This window comes from Dendropsophus ebraccatus, chromosome 10, assembly GCF_027789765.1.
Source record: "Dendropsophus ebraccatus isolate aDenEbr1 chromosome 10, aDenEbr1.pat, whole genome shotgun sequence".
Lineage (NCBI taxonomy): Eukaryota > Metazoa > Chordata > Amphibia > Anura > Hylidae > Dendropsophus > Dendropsophus ebraccatus.
The window spans coordinates 10,989,907-11,012,012 of NC_091463.1; the positions used below are offsets into that span (position 1 = coordinate 10,989,907).

General features: G+C 45.6%; 1 protein-coding gene across 6 annotated transcripts; it reads left to right on the forward strand.

The window, feature by feature from the left end:
* Positions 1-1,879: 1,879 nt before the first annotated feature.
* Positions 1,880-22,097, forward strand: LOC138766042 (methyl-CpG-binding domain protein 1-like). 6 transcript variants are annotated; one of them, XM_069943345.1, is made up of 17 exons: positions 1,880-2,066; positions 7,463-7,587; positions 9,201-9,312; positions 11,117-11,286; positions 12,974-13,059; positions 13,877-13,917; positions 14,148-14,291; positions 14,610-14,744; positions 15,015-15,068; positions 15,158-15,292; positions 15,665-15,706; positions 16,056-16,220; positions 16,769-16,870; positions 17,265-17,348; positions 17,896-17,997; positions 18,081-18,161; positions 18,489-22,097. In XM_069943345.1, exons 2-17 carry the CDS (start codon positions 7,478-7,480, stop codon positions 18,933-18,935), a joined length of 2,010 nt encoding a protein of 669 aa, XP_069799446.1. In that variant the 5' UTR covers positions 1,880-2,066; positions 7,463-7,477; the 3' UTR covers positions 18,936-22,097. The 6 variants fall into 6 exon arrangements, with proteins under 6 accessions (XP_069799446.1, XP_069799444.1, XP_069799442.1 ...); XM_069943343.1 differs by lacking the exon at positions 1,880-2,066 and adding an exon at positions 6,548-6,566; XM_069943341.1 differs by lacking the exon at positions 1,880-2,066 and adding an exon at positions 6,890-7,374 and having other exon boundaries at positions 16,059-16,220.
* Positions 22,098-22,106: the final 9 nt, after the last annotated feature.

The following is a 22,106-nucleotide window of genomic DNA, read 5'->3' on the forward strand; positions in this document are numbered from 1 at the left end:
GTTTTATACTCCAGGGCTGCACTCACTATTCTGCTGGTGGGGTCACTGTGTACATACATTACATTACTGATCCTGAGTTACATCCTGTTTTATACTCCAGAGCTGCACTCACTATTCTGCTGGTGGGGTCACTGTGTACATACATTACATTACTGATCCTGTACTGATCCTGAGTTACATCCTGTTTTATACTCCAGAGCTGCACTCACTATTCTGCTGGTGGGGTCACTTTGTACATACATTACATTACTGATCCTAAGTTACATCCTGTATTATATACTCCAGAGCTGTAATCACTATTCTGCTGGTGGGGTCACTGTGTAAATATATTACATTACTGACCCTGAGTTACATGGTGTATTATGGTATCGGTGGTCGTTGATATCATTGGGGCCTCTCGCCTATATAAAGGGGCAGAAGTGCTGAGTAACAGCCAGGCCTCTATAGTACACCGTCATAGTATAGTTGAGTTCTTGCCCCTTTTAACATGATATTGCCCTTTAAGTTGGCTGTGAAGACAGCTTCCTGTGGGTAGGGGGGACGCTACAAAGTATTGTTCTGTAATAGGAGTAGAACATAGAATATTATTGTAGGTGCAATAATTATGACATAAGTAATCAAATTACTCTATACTGCCCCCTATATATACAAGAATATACTATAATACTGCTCCTATATACAAGAATATACTATAATACTGCTCCTATATACAGGGATATAACTACTATAATACCGCTCCTATATACAGGAATATAACTACTATAATACTGCCCCCTATATACAGGAATATAACTACTATAATACTGTCCCTATATACAGGAATATAACTACTATAATACTGCTCCCTATATACAAGAATATAACTACTATAATACCGCTCCTATATACAGGAATATAACTACTATAATACTGCTCCTATATACAGGAATATAACTACTATAATTCAGGAAAAAAGACATGTAGTAGCACTCACCCGTACTTCAGCTTAGCAGCTTTATTGCATCCGTAGGTAGCGGGGAGGGGGAAGGTTCAGGTGTGTTCGCGTCCTGGGACGGCCGTTTCGGGGGTACGCCCCCTTTGTCGACCTGGTCGACAAAGGGGGCGTACCCCCGAAACGGCCGTCCCAGGACGCGAACACACCTGAACCTTCCCCCTCCCCGCTACCTACGGATGCAATAAAGCTGCTAAGCTGAAGTACGGGTGAGTGCTACTACGTCTTTTTTCCTGAACTGTAGTACACCTTACCTCTGTCGTTTGCACCCCCGCCCAGCAGCCATATCCACATTCATTGTCTGGCTCAGGACCGTTCCACAGACCCATTCCATAAAGTGCAACATTTGGAGCGGTGCAGGTCTCTACATCTCACAACCCACAAAATAACTACTATAATACTGCTCCTATATACAGGAATATAACTACTATAATACTGCTCCTATATACAGGAATATAACTACTATAATACTGCTCCTATATACAGGAATATAACTACTACAATACTGCCCCTATATACAGGAATATAACTACTACAATACTGCCCCTATATACAGGAATATAACTACTATAATACTGCTCATCTATCTATCTATCTATCTATCTATCTATCTATCTAAACAAATCCAAGGTTGGAACAGCGGAATCCCCTTACAATGCACAGTCTCCGTCAGGCAAGCCCGCACCTGATATTCAAGTAGTGAATATATATATAATTACTATACTGCCCCCTATGTACAAGAAAATAATTTCTCACAGTTTTACTATAAATAACTCGTGCCCCGCCCCTTATCGCCCCGCCCTCAGCTGTAGCCGCCATTTCACTTCGCTTGTTTATCAGCCACAGCCAATAGCGTCTTAGGGGTGTGGTTGTGTGTCGTGCGTCATCCCACCCCGGGCAGGTGGGCGTGGCCCCGGCCTCTGCGTTCCATAGCCGCCTTCCTGTGGCCGCGGATTATGGCAGCCGTGCTCGGGGTGTACTCCGTCGGACCGGAACAGGAAGGAAGTTGGTTTCCGTTTCCTGCAGCGCTCCCGCCCGTCTCAGAGTTATCAACGCAGGATTAGTAGGCGGACAGGTGAGCGCTGCGGCGGCGGTCGCGGTTACGTTGCGTCTTGGGGAGGGGGCGGGGGAGGTTGTATGCGGAGCTGTCACTCACATGGTCACATGATCACATGACTCTGACAGCAGTATCACTATATGCACTGTAGTATATACCCCTCCTCCTGTGTATACACTGTAGTATATACCCCTCCTCCTGTGTATACACTGTAGTATATACCCCTCCTCCTGTGTATATACTGTACTGTATACCCCTCCTCCTGTGTATACACTGTAGTATATACCCCTCCTCCTGTGTATACACTGTAGTATATACCCCTCCTCCTGTGTATATACTGTACTGTATACCCCTCCTCCTGTGTATACACTGTAGTATATACCCCTCCTCCTGTGTATACACTGTAGTATATACCCCTCCTCCTGTGTATACACTGTAGTATATACCCCTCCTCCTGTGTATACACTGTAGTATATACCCCTCCTCCTGTGTATATACTGTACTGTCACTGTATACCCCTCCTCCTGTGTATATACTGTCACTGTATACCCCTCCTCCTGTGTATATACTGTACTGTATACCCCTCCTCCTGTGTATATACTGTACTGTATACCCCTTCTCCTGTGTATATACTGCACTGTATACCCCTCCTCCTGTGTATATACTGTACTGTTACTGTATACCCCTCCTCCTGTGTATATACTGCACTGTATACCCCTCCTCCTGTGTATATACTGTACTATATACCCCTTCTCCTGTGTATACAATGTAGTATATACCCCTCCTCCTGTGTATATACTGCACTGTATACCCCTCCTCCTGTGTATATTCTGTACTGTATACCCCTCCTCCTTTGTATATACTGCACTGTATGCCCCTCCTCCTCTGTATATACTGTCACTGTATACCCCTCCTCCTGTGTATATACTGTACTGTACACCCCTCCTCCTGTGTATATACTGCACTGTATGCCCCTCCTCCTGTGTATATACTGTACTGTATACCCCTCCTCCTGTGTATATACTGTACTGTATACCCCTCCTCCTGTGTATATACTTTCACTGTATACCCCTTCTCCTGTGTATATACTGTACTGTATACCCCTCCTCCTGTGTATATACTGCACTGTATACCCCTCCTCCTGTGTATATACTGTACTGTATATCCCTCCTCCTGTGTATATACTGTACTGTCACTGTATATCCCTCCTCCTGTGTATATACTGTACTGTCACTGTATATCCCTCCTCCTGTGTATATACTGTACTGTATACCCCTCCTGTGTATATACTTTCACTGTATACCCCTCCTCCTGTGTATATACTGTACTGTATACCCCTCCTCCTGTGTATATACTGTCACTGTATACTCCTCTTTTGTATATACTGTACTGTCACTGTATACCCCTCCTGTGTATATACTGTACTGTATACCCCTCCTCCTGTGTATATACTGCACTGTATACCCCTCCTCCTGTGTATATACTGTAGTATATACCCCTCCTCCTGTGTATATACTGTACTTTATACCCCTCCTCCTGTGTATATACTGTACTGTATACCCCTCCTCCTGTGTATACACTGTACTGTATATCCCTCCTCCTGTGTATATACTGTACTGTATACCCCTCCTCCTGTGTATATACTGTACTGTATACCCCTCCTCCTGTGTATATACTGTACTGTCACTGTATATCCCTCCTCCTGTGTATATACTGTACTGTATACCCCTCCTCCTGTGTATATACTTTCACTGTATACCCCTCCTCCTGTGTATATACTTTCACTGTATACCCCTCCTCCTGTGTATATACTGTACTGTATACCCCTCCTCCTGTGTATATACTTTCACTGTATACCCCTCCTCCTGTGTATATAATGTCACTGTATACCCCTCCTCCTGTGTATATACTGTACTGTATACCCCTCCTCCTGTGTATATACTGTCACTGTATACTCCTCCTCCTGTGTATATACTGTACTGTCACTGTATACCCCTCCTGTGTATATACTGTACTGTATACCCCTCCTCCTGTGTATATACTGCACTGTATACCCCTCCTCCTGTGTATATACTGTAGTATATACCCCTCCTCCTGTGTATATACTGTACTGTATACCTCTCCTCCTGTGTATATACTGTACTTTATACCCCTCCTCCTGTGTATATACTGTACTTTATACCCCTCCTCCTGTGTATATACTGTACTGTATACCCCTCCTCCTGTGTATATACTGTACTGTATACCCCTCCTCCTGTGTATATACTGTACTGTATACCCCTCCTCCTGTGTATATACTGTACTGTATACCCCTCCTCCTGTGTATGTACTGTACTGTATACCCCTCCTCCTGTGTATATACTGTCACTGTATACCCCTCCTCCTGTGTATATACTGTCACTGTATATCTCTCCTCCTGTGTATATGCTGTACTGTATATCCCTCCTCCTGTGTATATACTGTACTGTATACCCCTCCTCCTGTGTATATACTGCACTGTATACCCCTCCTCCTGTGTATATAATGTCACTGTATACCCCTCCTCCTGTGTATATACTGTACTGTAATTGTGTACTCCTCCTCCTGGGTATATAGGTGTTTGCTATTTGGATTGATCTCTGCTTTTGCACCCATTTTTACACTAGTACTGCTCCTCCTCCCTCCACTATCACCGCTAGTACTGCTCCTCCTCCACTATCACCGCTAGTACTGCTCCTCCTCCCTCCACTATCACCGCTAGTACTGCTCCTCCTCCCTCCACTATCACCGCTAGTACTGCTCCTCCCTCCACTATCACCGCTAGTACTGCTCCTCCTCCCTCCACTATCACCACTAGTACTGCTCCTCCTCCCTCCACTATCACCGCTAGTCGTGCTCCTCCTCCCTCCACTATCACCGCTAGTACTGCTCCTCCTCCCTCCACTATCACCGCTAGTACTGCTCCTCCTCCCTCCACTATCACCGCTAGTACTGCTCCTCCTCCACTATCACCACTAGTACTGCTCCTCCTCCCTCCACTATCACCGCTAGTACTGCTCCTCCCACCACTATCACCGCTAGTACTGCTCCTCCTCCACTATCACCACTAGTACTGCTCCTCCTCCACTATCACCACTAGTACTGCTCCTCCTCCACTATCACCGCTAGTACTGCTCCTCCCTCCACTATCACCACTAGTACTGCTCCTCCCTCCACTATCACCACTAGTACTGCTCCTCCTCCACTATCACCGCTAGTACTGCTCCTCCTCCACTATCACCGCTAGTACTGCTCCTCCTCCCTCCACTATCACCACTAGTACTGCTCCTCCTCCCTCCACTATCACCGCTAGTACTGCTCCTCCCACCACTATCACCACTAGTACTGCTCCTCCTCCCTCCACTATCACCACTAGTACTGCTCCTCCTCCCTCCACTATCACCACTAGTACTCCTCCTATCACTAGTACTGCTCCTCCCACCACCAATATCACTAGTATTGCTCCCACCACCACTATCACTAGTATTGCTCCTCCCACCACTATCACTAGTATTGCTCCTCCCACCACCACTGTCACTAGTATTGCTCCTCCCACCACTATCACTAGTATTGCTCCTCCCACCACCACTATCATTAGTATTGCTCCTCCCACCACTATCACTAGTATTGCTCCTCCCACCACTATCACTAGTATTGCTCCTCCCACCACCACTATCACTAGTATTGCTCCTCCCACCACTATCACTAGTATTGCTCCTCCCACCACCACTACTATCACTAGTATTGCTCCTCCCCCCACCACTATCACTAGTATTGCTCCTCCCACCACCACTATCACTAGTATTGCTCCTCCCACCACCACTATCACTAGTATTGCTCCTCCCACCACCACTAACACTAGTATTGCTCCTCCCACCACTATCACTAGTATTGCTCCTCCCACCACTATCACTAGTATTGCTCCTCCCACCACCACTATCACTAGTATTGCTCCTCCCACCACCACTATCACTAGTATTGCTCCTCCCACCACCACTATCACTAGTATTGCTCCTCCCACCACCACTATCACTAGTATTGCTCCTCCCACCACCACTGTCACTAGTCCTGCTCTCTAGCAATATCACCAGTACTACTACCTCTACCATCAGTATTATTGGTTCTACCTTCAGTATTTTTCCTTCTGCTGTTCCCACCACTACTGGTACCACCCCTCTATTACTACTACTGTCACTACTACTACTGCTGCTATTATCACCACCACAGTTATTACTACCATTGCCTCTGCCCTCAGTATTTTGCTACCACCAGTGTATATTCCTCGCCACACGCAGCACCCCTGCTCTGGTCCTGAGGTAGGGATGGCGCCTATTGTCTTATTCTCTGTGTTGCCCATAGCAACCAATCACTTCTCACATTGCTCTGGTAAAGTAAAAGCTAAGCTGTGATTGGTTGCTACGGGCAACAGCATCTCTGAACTCAGCGATTGGCTACTGCGGTGACATGCGTACGCTGGTGGGGTATGTCCATATTTAGTGGGTGACTATAGTGTGCAAAGGGTAGGGCATTAAGGGCGAAGGGGGAGATTTATGGCGCTGTGTTATAGTGAGGGTCTCCTCATTGCCCATAGCAACCACTTAGCTCCTGTAGCAACCAATCACAGCTCAGCTTTCATTTTACCAGAGCAATGTGAGAAATGAAAGCTGACCTGTGATTGGTTGCTATGGGCGACAAAGAAAATCTCGCTATAAGGGTTAAATCTCCCCCAGAAAGTCATCTTAAAGGGGCTCTCCAGCTACAGTACACATCAGGAATTGATCCTAAGAGTATGCTGGGAGTTGTAGTTAGGTGAAAGCCCAATCATCGCTGATCTGGGAAATAAGGATCGGGCAGAGGCCTTGTTCCCCTGGGAATAAGCGACGCCATGTACATCTGACCGCCCCTGGTCTCCTGCAGTGTTAGGGAGTTGTGCGTCAGGAGAGTAGCGGAGGGTGTATACAGTCTCTGCCTCCATTATATCCGGGTGACACATTGTGGCGGCCATATTGGTTGTAGTGACTAGTTAGCGGCGGCGGTGGTATGTGTAGGTGTATAGTACAGATTTGGCAGGGTGATTTATTGCAGGGTTTGGCCCCCAGGGGCACTACAACTCCCAGCATTGTTTCCCATGGGACGGGTGGCTTGCGTGCAGAGATCAGCTGATCTGGCTTCCAGCGCATTGCAGGGTGTTCCTGTCTGCTCCACTTCCTCCCGCAGCCTGTCTTGTGGGCTGGAGCAGCAGGAATGTAGTGAGTCAGAGACTCCGGAGAGCGCGAGCGAGCGAGAAGCATCCATGTGTGTCTCCAGCGTGAGTCCCCCCACCCCCCACCGCCTTATTGCTGCTGCAGCTGCTCCACACTTCCAGGCTCATTGATCATCTCCCCTTATTGTCTCAGGCATCTCCCTCCACCATGTCCGAGGGCTGGGAGGATTGGCCGATTCTGGGTCCCGGCTGGAAGAGACGCACGGCCGTCCGCAAATCTGGAGCCTCGTCTGGCCAGTCGGACACTTACTATCAAAGGTATGGGGGGAGATGGGCTCAACCTTCTGCCCTTCAGCAGCTTTTATCTTATTCCAGGAAAGCTGGGTGGCTACCATGATGGTTATCCTTAGAGGTCACGTGACTCAGCTTTTCTGGGCTCCTAAATGGCAAAGACATATGGCCTGGATATGTCATTCCGGGCCCTAGGAAACCTGCAGTAGCTGATGTGGCGGCCATAATGGTTCTCACCAGCAATAAGTTTCCTATAATCTGGTCACTTAGCTTTGACTCAGCTTTTCTGGGCTTCTGAATGGAAGTTATGCAATACTGTGAAAAGCAAATGTTATTCAAGGCTGGGTGACATAATCCTAGCCATGGCGGCCATATTGTTTATCACTAGGCTTCCTGGAATCTACTCAGTTGCACTTTGACCCAGCTTTTCTGAGCTACTGAATGGAAAAGACGTATGGACAAGATACGTCATCCAGGAAACCCAAGGAAACCTGTAACGGCTGAAATGGCGGCCATATTGGTTGTCACCAGTAGCGAGTTTCCTGGAATCTGCTAACTTATGCTTTGACTCAGCTTTCCTGAGCTTCTGAATGGCAAAGATGTTCAATACTGTGGAAAGCAAATGCCATTTAAGGCTGTGTGACATGATCTGAGGGACCTAATCCTTACAATGATGGCCATAGTGTTTATCATGAAGCTTCCTGGAATGGACTCGGATACACTTTGACCCAGCTTTCCTGGCTTCCTGAATGTCAAGTTATTCAGTAATATAGAAAGAGGGTCAGAGATATCATTCAGTTGTAACAGCTCAGAGGGTGGCCATATTAGTTATCACCAGTTTTGAGCTTCCTAGAATCTTCTTACTTATGCTTTGACTCTGCTTTCCTGGGCCCTGAATGGCAAGGTTGTTCAATAGTGTGGAAACGTGCAAATGTTATTCAAGACCAGTGACATAATCCTTGTAATGGTGGCCATATTGTATATCACTACGCTTTCTGAACTCTACCTGGTTACACTTTAACCCAGCTTTCCTGGCCTCCTGAGTGGCAAAGACACATGGACTGGATATGTCGTTCAGGGCTCCAGGGGACCTGTAGCAGTTGACATGTGGCCATATTGGTTGCCACCAAGCTCTCTGGAATCATTGACTTATGCTTTCCCGGGCTCCCGAAAGCAAAGTTATTCCACACTGTGTAAAGCATATGTTATTCTGGGCTCCCGTAAAGCTGGGTGACATGACCCCTGTGATGGCCGCCACATTGTTTATCACCAAGTGTTTTGCTTCCTGAAATCTGTTCACTTATGTGACGACTCGGCTTTCCTTGGCTCCTAAATGGTAAAGTGATTTTATCCTCCAGAAAGTGTATGCTATTCTGGACTCTAGGAAAGCTGGGTGACGTTATAGATACAAGAAAAGTATTCAGCGTTTTCTTAGTTATCTGTACCTTAGAAAGCTAAGTGACTGCTCATGCGGGAGCCATGTTTGCTGTCACCCAGCTTTTCCAGAAATGGAATAACAAATCGCCCAGTGCTGCTGATGCTCAGGCCTGTATCCTGTCTGACAAGAGGGATGGGCCGTTCTGGACTCTAGAAAGCTGGGTTCCCGCCCTCCCCTTGTGACGGTTCAGTCTTCTCTTTAGTCCAACAGGTGTGCGCTTCAGGAGCAGGAATGAGCTGGCCAAGTACCTGGGGGACTCGGTGGACCTGTCCTGGTTTGATTTCAAGCGCGGAGTAGTATTACCATCCGACAAGGTAAAGTGATGTCATCCAAGGCAGTCACATGCATGATGATGTCATCAGTGGGGGGCACTAAAATGAAGGTCTGCAATTTAGGCTCTTGCCTGATAATGGGGGACAGCAGACTGTTAGGGTCCTATTGCACTGATCGTTTTTTAACGATTATCGACTAACGATAAACAATCGCAAACGAGATTGTTTATCGTTAACCTGAAATCGTTCACCATATTACACAGAATGATGGTCGTTAGTTACGATCGTTACTATGATCGTTATTGCGATTGTAACTTTGATCGTTTATTCCTTCTGATCCCAGCAAAACAATGAACAATGTGCAATTTCACTGAACGATTAGTGAAAAAATGCGGAACTTGAGAGAACAAATGTGGAATTACAGCGAACGATTAACGATAATTTTACGTTCAGATCTATATCGACATACGAATGATTTTTCGATCGTTGCCTGCAATTACACAGAACGATTATCGTTTAAATTCGAACTATATAACGATTTTTCGCACGATAATTGTCCCAAGGAATAGGGCCTTGTCCTCGTTATATTGTTCGAATTTAAACGATATTCGTTCTGTGTAATTGCAGGCAGCGATTGAGAAATCGTTCGTATGTCGCTGATATAGATCTGAACCTAAAATTATCGTTAATCGTTTGCTGTAGTCCCCGATTTGTTCAATAATCGTTCAGTGTAATTGCACATTGTCCTTAGTTTTGCTGGGATGAGAAGGAGTAAACGATCATAGCAACAATCGCAATAACGATTATAGTAACTATCGTAACTAACGATTATCATTCTGTGTAATATGGTGAATGGTTTTAGGTTAACGATAAACAATCTAGTTTGCGATCGTTAGTCGTTAATCATTAAAAATCGCTTCATATAATAGAACCCTAAGGGCGGTATTACACAGGACGATTATCGTTCGAAAAATTGTTAGATCGTTCGGATTTAAACGATAATCGTTTCGCATAATGGTGCGTTTACGCAGAGCGATAATTCGCGCAATCGAACGATTAACGATTTTGAAGTAACGATTTGTTTTTTATAACGATCAGCGTTTAGACGAACGATATATTATTTGAAAAAATCGTTATTGCGATCGTTTTAAGATCACTTAAGCCTATCTTACACACAGGGTGAATCGGTAAAAGACTGTTTAGACTAAGCGATCTGCGATTTTTCAGTGAACGACCAACGGCGATTTGAGAACTTGTTGAAAGATCATGATGAACGATTTATCGCTCGTCGCTTGATGTTTATCGTTCAAATGCGATCGTTATTGCACAGATTTGAAGGATAATTTTTCTGTCTAGACGCACCATATTAAACGACCAACGAGAAATTGTTGGTCGTTTGATAGAATTTGGATCTATTTTTATTGTTTGATCATTTGCAAATCATTCGCACATCGTCAGCTCAGACAGGCCGCTCTGAAGCTGCAGCGTGCAGGACCCGGTGAGAAGAAGACCGCAATAGGAGCCCTGCAGCCTGGATAGGTAATTTATAGAGTTTGGAAATCATCAGCCGCCGGCCGCACACCGTTTTTACACGTAGCGATGCGCGGTTGGCGCCCGACAATTATAGGTCCGTTTATTACACGGAGCAATAATGGGTCGGATAGGGCCGATTCGGCCGATTATCATTCTGTGTAATAGGGCCCTTACCCTACAGGTTGTATATGGTATTTCACTTACAGCTGCAGTACCAGAGGCAGCCCAGGTGTGGCGCTGTTTTTGCTAGAATAAGCAGCCATGTTTTACCCCATGCTCTGCGTTTGTATTGACTTTTTCACCCCCTCTCCAGAGAAAACCTTTGAGGAACTCTAGGCGAAGCCCCAAAACCTCAAAGCGCAAGACCAACCCTCAGTCTAAGGAACTGAAGTCGCCTCTTCCTTTAGAGGAGGACTGTGCTGAGGAGGCCGACCCCAAAGAAGATCTGCAGAATGGAAAGGAACCGGAGTCGTCGCGGATTGCGTAAGTAAAAATGGCGGCAGAGTGTGCACCTGTCTGTTAAGGTCCTCAACCCGTGGCTCTCCAGCTGCTGAAAAACTGTAAGTAGTGCAGTACAAAAATATGGCTGCTTTTATCTAAGAACAGCGCCATAGCTCTTCCCAGGTTCTGTGTGGTAGTGCAGTTCAGACCCATGTTCATTCAGTGAAGCAGAGCTGCAGTACCGCATACCACCCATAGGCAGGTGTGGTGCTGTTTCTAGGAAATAGCGGCCACGGTTTTCCGGTTCTGTCCAGCTGCAAAATGATTCTGTAAATAATAATAAATAGTGGATATAGCAAGATATGGCATATAGAAGTCTATTGTATATATAGTGTATATACAGGTCTCTAGAGCTATGGTATATACAGATTTATTGAGGTATGGTATATAGAAGTCTATTGAATATGTTGTGTATATACAGGTCTATAGAGCTATGGTTTATACAGATCTATAGAGGTATGGTATATAGAAGTCTATAGTATATATATAGAGGCATTGTACAGTGGTACCTTGGATTACGAGCATAATTTGTTCCGGGACCGTGCTTGTACTCCAAATCACTCTTAAACCAAATGGAAACCAACATTTAGAAAGCTGGATATGTCACATTATAAGTTACTGTACAGTATAGCAATCAGCATGTAGAGTATTATGTATAGTAAGTGCATAACAATGAGAAAACAGCAGTTTGTAGATACAAGATGGAGCTTCAGATCCCCATAATGCAGGAGCATAGTACAACAGGCTAGAATACAGAAGCAGGGCTGCTGTCAGAAGTCTGTGTGGTCACATGACAGCAATGGGGAAGGGGCGTGTGTTTAGCATGGACCAATCAGGAAGTGAGAATCGGAGCTGTGCAGGAGGACAGTGACAGAAACCTCTCTATACAACAGTGTATATAGCTGAGTGTAAGTGCAGGCACATTATAGCAGCAGTGTGTATAGCTGAGCGTAAGTGCAGGCAGAATATAGCAGCAGTCTGTATGGCTGAGTGTGAGTGCAAGCACATTATAGCAGAAATGGAGAGCATGGGAAACACAAGGGATGACAGAGACTGCAGGGAGCATGAAGCAATGAGCAGGGAATATGTGAGCACAGTATAGCAGCGCTCTCTGTCCGGGAAGAGAGGGTATACAGCTATGATGAGATTACCTCCACAGTCCTGTCCCCTGATGTAAGCCCCAGTCTGAAGTGGATCTATGATTTGGAAGGTGAGGGAGACTTCCTGGGTCAGAGTACGGTGCTGCAGACCCCGCTATGCAGACCATACCCCTCCCCCACTCCCCCTCCCACCCAGTACAGGAATCTCTTACACCAAAGCAATGCTCTTACACCAAGTTACAGTTTTGAAAAACTGCAAAACGTCTTTAGTATATATAGTGTATAAACAGGTCTATAGAATTTTGGTATATAGAGGTTTATAGTATATATATAATAAAAAAAAAAATATATAGTCTATGGAATATATAGTATATATACAGGTCTAGAGAGTTATAGTATATAGTGACATGGCATATAGAGGTCTGGTACATAGAGTTGTAGTATATAGAGATATGATATATACAGTTCTATAGAGGTATTATATATACAGGTCTTTAGAAATATGGTATATAGAGGTCTGGTTTAACTGGTACTACCCTGCATAGTGACTGGCTCCTCTTGTTTTCTAGGTGCTGTAGTGGCTGTAACTCTTGGTTTACTGGAGTGGAGTTTGGTAAATCCAAGCAGACGGTGTGGTACTGTGCAAGCTGTAGATGTAAGTATATCCAGAAGTTTCTCCTAGTTTCCCAGGACTGGATACAGCTTTTCCCCGAACCCAGGGAGGGTGTCACGGAGCGGCAGTCTGTTACATGGCAGCCGGCTGATGAGCGGATTGCAGGGATAATGGATCACTTTGCTTTGTTATTACTGTAAATCCGCTCATCTCTCTATATATCTTACCTGTTATTATGGCTGCTATGCTTGTGTGTCATAAAACACATCCCCCCTTCCTCCCCAACCGTGGATAGAATAAGGGGCTGTGGATCCTGCTGTCGCACCTCTTCGATCTCTTATTCCCAAGTATTGTTGAGTAAACCTGGCCACCAATTGCTTTAGTCTGCATCATTGCATGGATACAGTCCATGGAGCCCTAAGATTGTCACCCTGGCACCTGGAGCACTGATTTATGCAGACTAAAGCAATCTATATGGGTTCGGCTGCGTTTACTGTAATTTCGCTTAACGCTCTGTTGATAAAGTAGGAAAAATAGGGGAAGAAATAGCAAATGTATTCCTGCTTAGTATACACAGCTGCTGCACAGACCTTTGCGTCTCCGTGGTTCCAGACTACAAACTGTAGTCAGAGGCCGCAGTGGTGTCACTTCACCTTCTCTCCCGCGTTGCTCTGCCCTCCGAGTGGATGATTGGAGTGATGTGACTACAGGTCTGTGCTGGTTTGTAGGGCTATAGATGGATGTATCTAGGCCGGGTCTGGAGAGTTTGTCACATCTAGGTCACCCAGCTGTTCTATAGTTGGTACCAGTGCCCCATTATTTTCACACCAACCTGATGGATCATTTTGCTTCCTCACAGCTTCCAGACGAGCCTTTAACAAACAACAGAAGCTCTTAAAGGTGAGTCGGGGTAGTGCCCGCCTATACCCGTGGCGAGGGTTGTCTATGGATCTCACCATTGTCTGGACTCTTTTGAAACCATTGGCCTGTAGCCAGACGTCCTCTTGTCCCCTGTATGGGGGTCACCTATGGTTTCGTCAGTATGGCTGTGTTATGGCTTTGTCTATGTATACCCTGCACAATGAGTCCTGGAGACACTGCCGCCTCTTAAACCTCTTTCTTATATACAGAGCAGCGGCTGCGGGACGTGCACCGCCTGCCGGCTGACTGAGAACTGCGGACATTGCTCGTTGTGTCTCCTCCGATCCAAGAACCCAGATTTTGGAAGCTCCTGGAAGTGTGTGAGGAGACGCTGCCTGCAGGTTATCAGAAAGGTCTGAAAAGCCAATACTGGGGGCCCTAACGGTAGATGGGGGGGGGGGTCCAGACAGGTTCCAGTCCAATGTTTCTTAACCTGCGGCTGCCCAGCTATTGCAAAACTACAGCTTCCATTTGAAGACTGTCAGAGGCATGATGGAAGTTGTAGTTTCGCAACAGCTGGGCAGCCGCAGGTTGAGAAACACTGATCACAGAGCTGAGGGGCCCCTTACAGTGTATCAGTCCAGTAGGATGAATCTCAGTGCTTCATGTGATGCAAACAACTTATTGCTCCCCCAATAAGTAACGCTGTGTTGTATCCTCTGTATCCATAGGGCAGGACCTGTGGCCGATGTCCGGGCTGCACCATGAAGGAAGACTGCAATACCTGCTCTGTGTGCGTCAGTAAGCAGGAGAATCCCGAGAAGGAGGTCGCTGACAAGTGTCTGAAGCGATGGTGTCACAATAAGGTGAGGAAATTCACTACTGCTGCCTCCTGTATATCACTATATATCAGTCACATTTGGTATTGGGGTTCTGGGAAAGCTGGGTGACTGTAATGCTGGCCCTATGGGTTCTTACCCAGCTTCCTCAGATAGTTTAGAAGACCATGTTAGGTAAATTGGGTTCACCTGCAGTACCAGACACAAGCCATGGTCAGAGGTGGTGCTGTGTCTGGCCCCTTTTTTTACCCTTAGACCTATGCATCTTATGCCTCATTGGCTTTTTCTTTCATGCAGACACAAAAGATTAAAGCTCCGCCGTCTAAGAAGCTGACAAAGAGGTTGAATATGGTGTGTATACTGTGACCTTTAATAGAAGCTACTGCCCCCTATAGGTGAACAGCAGAATGAATGCTCTCCTGCCTGGTCTTTTTTCACAGGGAGGAAACTGTGGTCATTGTATCGGCTGTGGCACTACAGAAAACTGCGGCGCCTGCTCTCTGTGCGTCAGAAAAAGGCAAAACCCAGGTCGGAAGATCAAAGGGAAGTGTGTGAAGCGGCGGTGTCACAATAAGGTGAGGAAATCTGACAGCTTCAGGTGTGTGGTTAACCTCTAGTACTCCTGGCCTGGTAGACTACATAGACAGACCTATAGACAGTATGAGATATTCCCTCTCCGTATGATTGTATGACTGCTTCATAGAGGGAGGTCCAGCCATTCGGTAAGGCCTGTGTGGTGTACGGTCTGTGATTGTGGGCAGCCCATGAATGCCATCTGCGGACCACCCGCAACAACAGACCATTCACCTGTAAAGTGTCTAAGGCCTATCTATGGTTGGGTACATTGGCCTGTAGATTAAGCCGGGTGGGATACTGTGCACAGTGTCAGATCCACAGTTAGGGACATGCTGGACAAATAATTTTGGATTTATATTTTTTCCCCCCAGAAGAAAAAAATAAAAGTGAAGTCGAAAATTGGGATCGGAAAGGTCAGTAACGTACGGGGTAGAGCTGCCTTTACTGGATGCATCTTTAGCCTTCTCCCTGCTTCTTCCATGCTGCATCGGTGGCTGCAGTGCCTCCATCTTTCTTTCCTGTGCATGAACACCTAGTACCTATAGCAGATTGTCCCCCATCCCGGTTCTTCTGTGTGCTTCAATACATTTACATGTATCTCATTGGGGGATCACCGTACACCTCATCCTCCTCTCCCCCTTCTTCTATTCCTCCTCTCCGTCTTGCTTAGTACTTTTAAGCATTATATTATACACAACCTGGCTGAGGCCGAGCACCTGATCTTCTCTTCCTTGTCCCTCTCCCCTCCCCTATATTCCACAGCAGTTGGCAGGCCGCCGCAAGAACCGAAAATGTGGGCAGTGCGAGGCCTGCCTTAAGAACTTGGACTGTGGCGAATGTGACTTCTGCCAAGACAAGCCCAAATTTGGTGGCCGCAATCTTAAGCGGCAGAAGTGTCGCTGGCGGCAGTGCCTGCGTTTCGCCGTGGTGGGTTAATAACATGCCTGGACGGCGTCTCTCCAGCTCTTATTACTAACCCTGATCCTGTATAGTAAACTCTTTCCTAATGTCTGACCTGGGCTTCTCGTTCCCAAACCCCCATGCTTCTCCTGATCTGTAGCAATGTCAGCTATGGACTGTGTATATCTAATCACATAGATGGTAACATCTAAGTGTCTGCTTAAATAGCCATTCCTTAGAATCAGTCGCGGGAGGGGAGCAGCGTGTTATGGCAGATTGTGGATTATGGACTGCCGTAAAGCAGCTTTTCTTTGCAGCATTGTGGTATCAGTAGCTGCTAACAGGACTCCGTCCATGTGAGGAATTGTTACTTAAGCGAGTCGTACATCAAGTTGTTGGGTGACTTTACACATGGCCGACCATTCCATGCTGATTTACTTTTTGTTTTGTTCTTCTCTGCAAACTGTGCTTCTGGTGCCCTGTTTACGTTAGAGACGCTTGTGGGGGGAGGATGGGGGATATGGGAAACGCCCTGTGCCCTGTATTGACTTGGCTTATGATGGTTTATTTCTTAGGAGAAGAACATACCACTATATCTGAAATATTCTAATCACCCCATAATAGTGGAGCGTACAAAGAAGGAGGCGACCGAGGCTGCCGAGACCATGGCACTTGTGGTTAGTATGACATCACGTTTAATAGTTCTGTGACCATCAGTGCATCGAAAATAACTAGTTAATAAAAAAAAAAGTCTTGTGCATACAGTTCCTGTGCAGACCCATGTGTCTCCATGGTTACAGACTACAAACAAACCATCTGTAGTCAGATCCGTCACCAGGCAGTAGAAGAGGAGACAGTGAGTGACATATAGGGTGAGACTACGAAGGGTTTTGTAGGTCAGCAAGGGAACGGAATACACAAAATGGTCTAAGCGACACTCTGCCATGCTTCATTTCCTTATTTCAGATGCCCTGGAGCAATGAACATTGGGTGCAGATCTCTGCGTATCCTCTGAGTGTTCTTTTACAAGCGTTTGTGTCAGAACATTATTCTTTAATTCCTTCTCTGTAGAAACAAGAGGAAGAAATGCCTTCGCCGCCCAAGATACCAGTGATAAGGCTTGCCCTGAAGAATGGAGGCTACCCCTCTGCAGATGTAAGACACGTTGGGTGGAATTTATCAAGACTGGAGTACTCATACACTGGTCTTAAATTAGGCCCCGCCCCCAACTGCCCCGCTAGATTCACTAAGAGGCACACTCTTCTTAGTGAATTAGGCCCGCTACGGCCGGCGCAGAAATCTACACCAGGCCTAAATCATAATAAATAAGGCGCAGGAGGAGACCATGCATCCTCCTCACCTTGCCGAGTCCAGCCCGCCTGCCCATTGGGCAAGTGGGGGATACGGCAGGCGTACGCCAGGAAAAAGGGGCGAAACTCTGCCTTCTCCCTGGCATATGCCCCGGCTGTAACTTACATAAATCTCCCCCTTTGTCTTTAGTGGAAAGATCCGTGCAATCACATTGGAAAATGGAGATCTCATCCTGAATGCCCTTTAATTCTGCAGCTATAGGAAGGTGCTAGGGATACCATTGGTTATGTGCCCCGTGTCCTTATAACTGGCTCTACCGCTAGCAATACATGGAGAGCTACGGACATATACCATTGAGTGGCTTCACATTGCTACCTATTGTCTGTTACAGGGGACACGTGGTGGCTGGGTCATAGGTGGTGTGGATACCAAAGGGGTAACAGAAGAGATTGAGACCACTATCATTGAGGACGATGACGACGAGCAGCCCCTGGTATGCCGATATTTCTCATGTCTTGCTTTCAAAGTACAGTCATATCGGCGCTCTTCTTACACTTTCTGCTTATTTTCTACCAGGATCTCCATTGCCCGGTGAAATCAGAGGAGTATATAACAGAGGATAATGACATAGCGATGGCTGATGAGAGTACTCCAGTGGTAAGACGACATATTATAACTGGGTATTGTAGCCAATAAAAATTATTTTTTTTTACATTTCTTTATTAGAATTATAAAAATAAATCAATTCTATTCGCTGGAATTCTCCTTTACGTGCTTGACTGTGTGCTGGATGTTAGATGTTACGTAGATGCTGGAAGAATATGCTATAAGCTGTCTGTAGGGCAGCTGATCCCTAGGCCTATTGCACAGGGTGGGATCGGCCTATTCCGTTAATAATCACCCTGTGTAATAGGGTCTTTACACTTGGGGGGTCTACAAATCATGACTAATGTTTAACGCTTGTTCTTTGCCATTGCTCAACAGATCATGGAGATTTTCAGTCTGGGCTCCTACAATGCCACTACTGGTCTGGACCGGGTTCTGCTGGAATTTATGGAGGAGTTAAACGAGATTCCTTTGCCGGCTCATTGGGAAGTACTGACTCCCACCGGCCCCAACCTACACCTAGTCCAGAGGTCCAGGATGTCCACCATGGCAGAGACAGTCATCCACATACTACCTGGGCTTCATTTTGATATTGCTGTGAGGAATTGCACTGTTCCTTCCTACCATGAACTATTCAGCAAGCACCCAAGTCGGCTAACCACTGTGGACGAAGTAGTGGAGCTCATTTGTGACCTGGAAGCTTATCGCCCTTGTGCAGGTCTTCCGAAACATGGGCCACGTTCTCCAAACTGTCTGGTCCTGGTGTATGAGGAACGGTGCCCCGAATGTTGCACAGTGCCCTGGCCATCAGGCAATTATCACTGAAGCCAGGGGGGGGCTGAGGGTGGGCCAGCGCTCAGGGACAAGGAACTGCTCATGAGACTTTAGCAGAGGAAAGATTGGATTGTACATTCAGAAGAAAGGAACTTGTTGGAGACCTTTTGCCTGTCTGGACAAACCTGTGTATCCAGTAGCAGTGATTCAGCATGGTGGATGGTTAAACATCCCCCTCCCGTTAAAAAGAAAAAAAAAATTGCACCTCAGTAAACTGCAACAATTTACACTTCTTAATAGAATTGAGCAAATTTCGAGCATGCTCATGTTCGTAGCATTTGATTAGCTTACGGCCTATGGCTTTATCCATGTTTTCCTGGACTCCCTAGGGCTGCATCCAACTTCAGCTGTCACCGCTAATCAAATGCTGCACGCTCGGGATGATGAACCTGAGTGTGCTTGAAGTCTGTTCATCTCTACTCCTTATACATAGTTCTCCAAAGAAAAGTGACCGAGGAGCGCCGTATTCTCTGGTTATTAAGATGGGCTTCCTGTTGGCTCAGACGTTTAGTTGTTCAGGTAAAGGTATCCTTATTTTAGCTGTCAGTAGGTGTATCTAACCCTACATCGGCCTAAAGCTTCCATCTCAGTTTCAGTAATAGGGACCAAATAAAAGCCATGTATTTTGATTAGCGATATGTTAGTGTGTGTAGGCTGCAGAGGTAACCGCAAGGGCAAGTAAGACGACCCCCCCTGCCCCCTTCTTCTTATAAGGACATTTACAGCGTCAGGATTGTTCACGCTAGTCACAGAGGAGCCTCCTCTCCTGATGGACCAGGCGCAACTATACATCACATGAGCGACCATTGGATGGGGAGACACAACTATAACTTTCAGAATATCTGATTGCTAAAAAAAGCTGAACCCCAGATTATAACCTTGCATCAAGAATGTGTTACCGAGTTCTTTCACCGAGATAAAGACCCTCTTCGCTTTGTGTTTTCCAACATATATCTGAGGCAGGATCAGTGATGGTCTGGCTGCTGTCAGGACCTCCATCCACAAGATGAATGACACGCATCTCTGCATTTATTTCAGTGGAAAAATCTGGGAGCATTTTTGGGTGTCCTTACCTTCCATTGAGATGAGTGCTGGAAGCCATCGCGGGGGGTTGGGGGTGTCGGGGAGTCTTAAGTCTGGAGTAGTACAAGCTGTGCCTATAGTGTTTTTGTTCTTTTGTGCGTTGTATTGTGATGTGAGCTGTTCTCAGATTGGTAGGGACTAGATGATAGGTGTTTAGGGGAACAGCTTTAGGACACAGATTATTTTTTCTTTTTCTACACTGGACGTAACTGAGGCTGGGCCGCAGATATTATAAAGTAGTTAAAGTTCTTCATGAATTACTTTCAGGTTATATTTTCAAAGTTGGTTTTATTTTATTACTGTCTCAATAGTCACATGTAATAATCTTTTAACTAAGACCCGTTTGACTAGTCTTCCTTTCAGCCTCTGCCCTGTCCAGGGACGGATTTTTTTTTTTTCCTTTTTGCCGACAGTAGAAATTGTTCCTCTCCTTCCTCACCGTAGCTCTCGTTGGAAGAAAAAAGTTGCTGCTTTTTAAATAAAGGATAAATATCTTTATATTTGTTAAACTGTACAGAACTGTCTGGTTTGTATGTCACGTTGACCTATCAGAGTTGTATATAGCTGTGAACATGGGCCAGTTGTTCGGGATGGTCCTCTTCTATGTTAGAAAGCTATTTTTGGTAGTTGCCATCTGGCACTGTTATACACCCCGTTAAATGATAGTAGATGCAAGATCCCCAAATAGAGGTGAGCTAGTGGGGGCGCAGTTTCAGAGCTTCTGATGGGCCAAGGATAGAACACATATGTTAGATTCAGGTCTCTGAGTCTATATGTTGGGGGGCTATTTGGCCAGAACTGATGTCCCCCAGTAACTCACCTAAATAGGAACATCTTGTAAAAGCTTCCTTTTAATTCTATATAAAAGTTATGTTACTGTATAGATATGTTAGCTTACCTTGTACTGATCCTGAGTTACATCCTGTGTACTTCACAGCTGGGCTCACTGTTCTGTGGGTCGAGTCACTGTGTACATACATTTCATTATTTATACTTAACATGAGTTACATCAAACGCTCCACTAGCAGAATAGTGAGTGCAGCTCTGCAGTGTAATACATGGAACTCAGGATCAGTTCAGAATAACTAATGTTTGTACACAGTGACTCCTCAAGCAGAACAGTGAGGGCAGCTCTGGAGTATAAAACAGAATGTACTCAGGATCTGAACAGGATAAATAATACAGTTAATTGATAGCGAAAATTTATATAGCCACAAGAAATCAAGCGTTTTCCTGTTGATCAGCTGATCACTGGCCCATTACAGGGACTGGTTATCAGGACTGAGTGTAGGAATGTTAATTTGCCCGATAATGGTCCCATGTTTAAGGGCATTTAGAAATCCACTTTTTAACTAGTTGTATGTATAACTAAAAAATTTTCAGCGGTGGGGCTACCTTTAAAGAGTTCCACCTCAGCAACACATGACAACTTTGCAGCTTGAAGTCTCAGACTATTCCAAAGAATGAAGGCAGTGAACTATTATATTATTACTCAATATTTTATGCCAGTAGTCAGATGGAGTTGCCCTTTAATTAGATCACATACGTATTTCACATCATTCCATGCACCCTCATTTGTGAGAGACTACTCTGATGTATGGGTGTCATAGTATAAACACTGGAGCATGTCCATAGTGGAGTAAATGTCCTACTTGTTCTCAAGAAATTTTATGCCACCTCCTAAGAATTAAGTTTGCACTGCCAAACCCAGGTACAGTATTATCTTCCCAGATAGATATAGTATCAGCTTGGGCAACCGTTATTAAAGTGGACCTGTCATATAATTGTGGAGGGGTCAGCCATTGTACTGGGTGAACTACTAGGAATTGTGTCATCTAGAACTGTTGATAATTCCCGACTACTCTAGATGGGTTCCATGTTGTGTTGTGGGAAACCTTGTCATGCATACTTATTGTTTTTAGCTGTAAACAGCAATGGCCGCCTCCGCTGTGTGTGACAGATCCACCCTAAGGCTTCATGTTTTATTTTTCATCTGCCGTAACTGTAACCGAGTTACTCCTTTCGGGGAGGTTCATATTTCCTTAATAAATTTTATTTTGTTTACAACAATCTGGTTTC

What these genes read in the sequence shown, in the direction of transcription:
- LOC138766042 (XM_069943340.1), top strand. Translation starts at nt 7,195, where the DNA reads ATGGGACGGGTGGCTTGCGTGCAGAGATCAGCTGATCTGGCTTCCAGC. An exon ending in CATCCATGTGTGTCTCCAGC is followed by an intron (nt 7,375 to 7,462) that starts GTGAGTCCCCCC and finishes TTATTGTCTCAG; the next exon opens with GCATCTCCCTCCACCATGTC. An exon ending in CCGAGACCATGGCACTTGTG is followed by an intron (nt 16,871 to 17,264) that starts GTTAGTATGACA and finishes CCTTCTCTGTAG; the next exon opens with AAACAAGAGGAAGAAATGCC.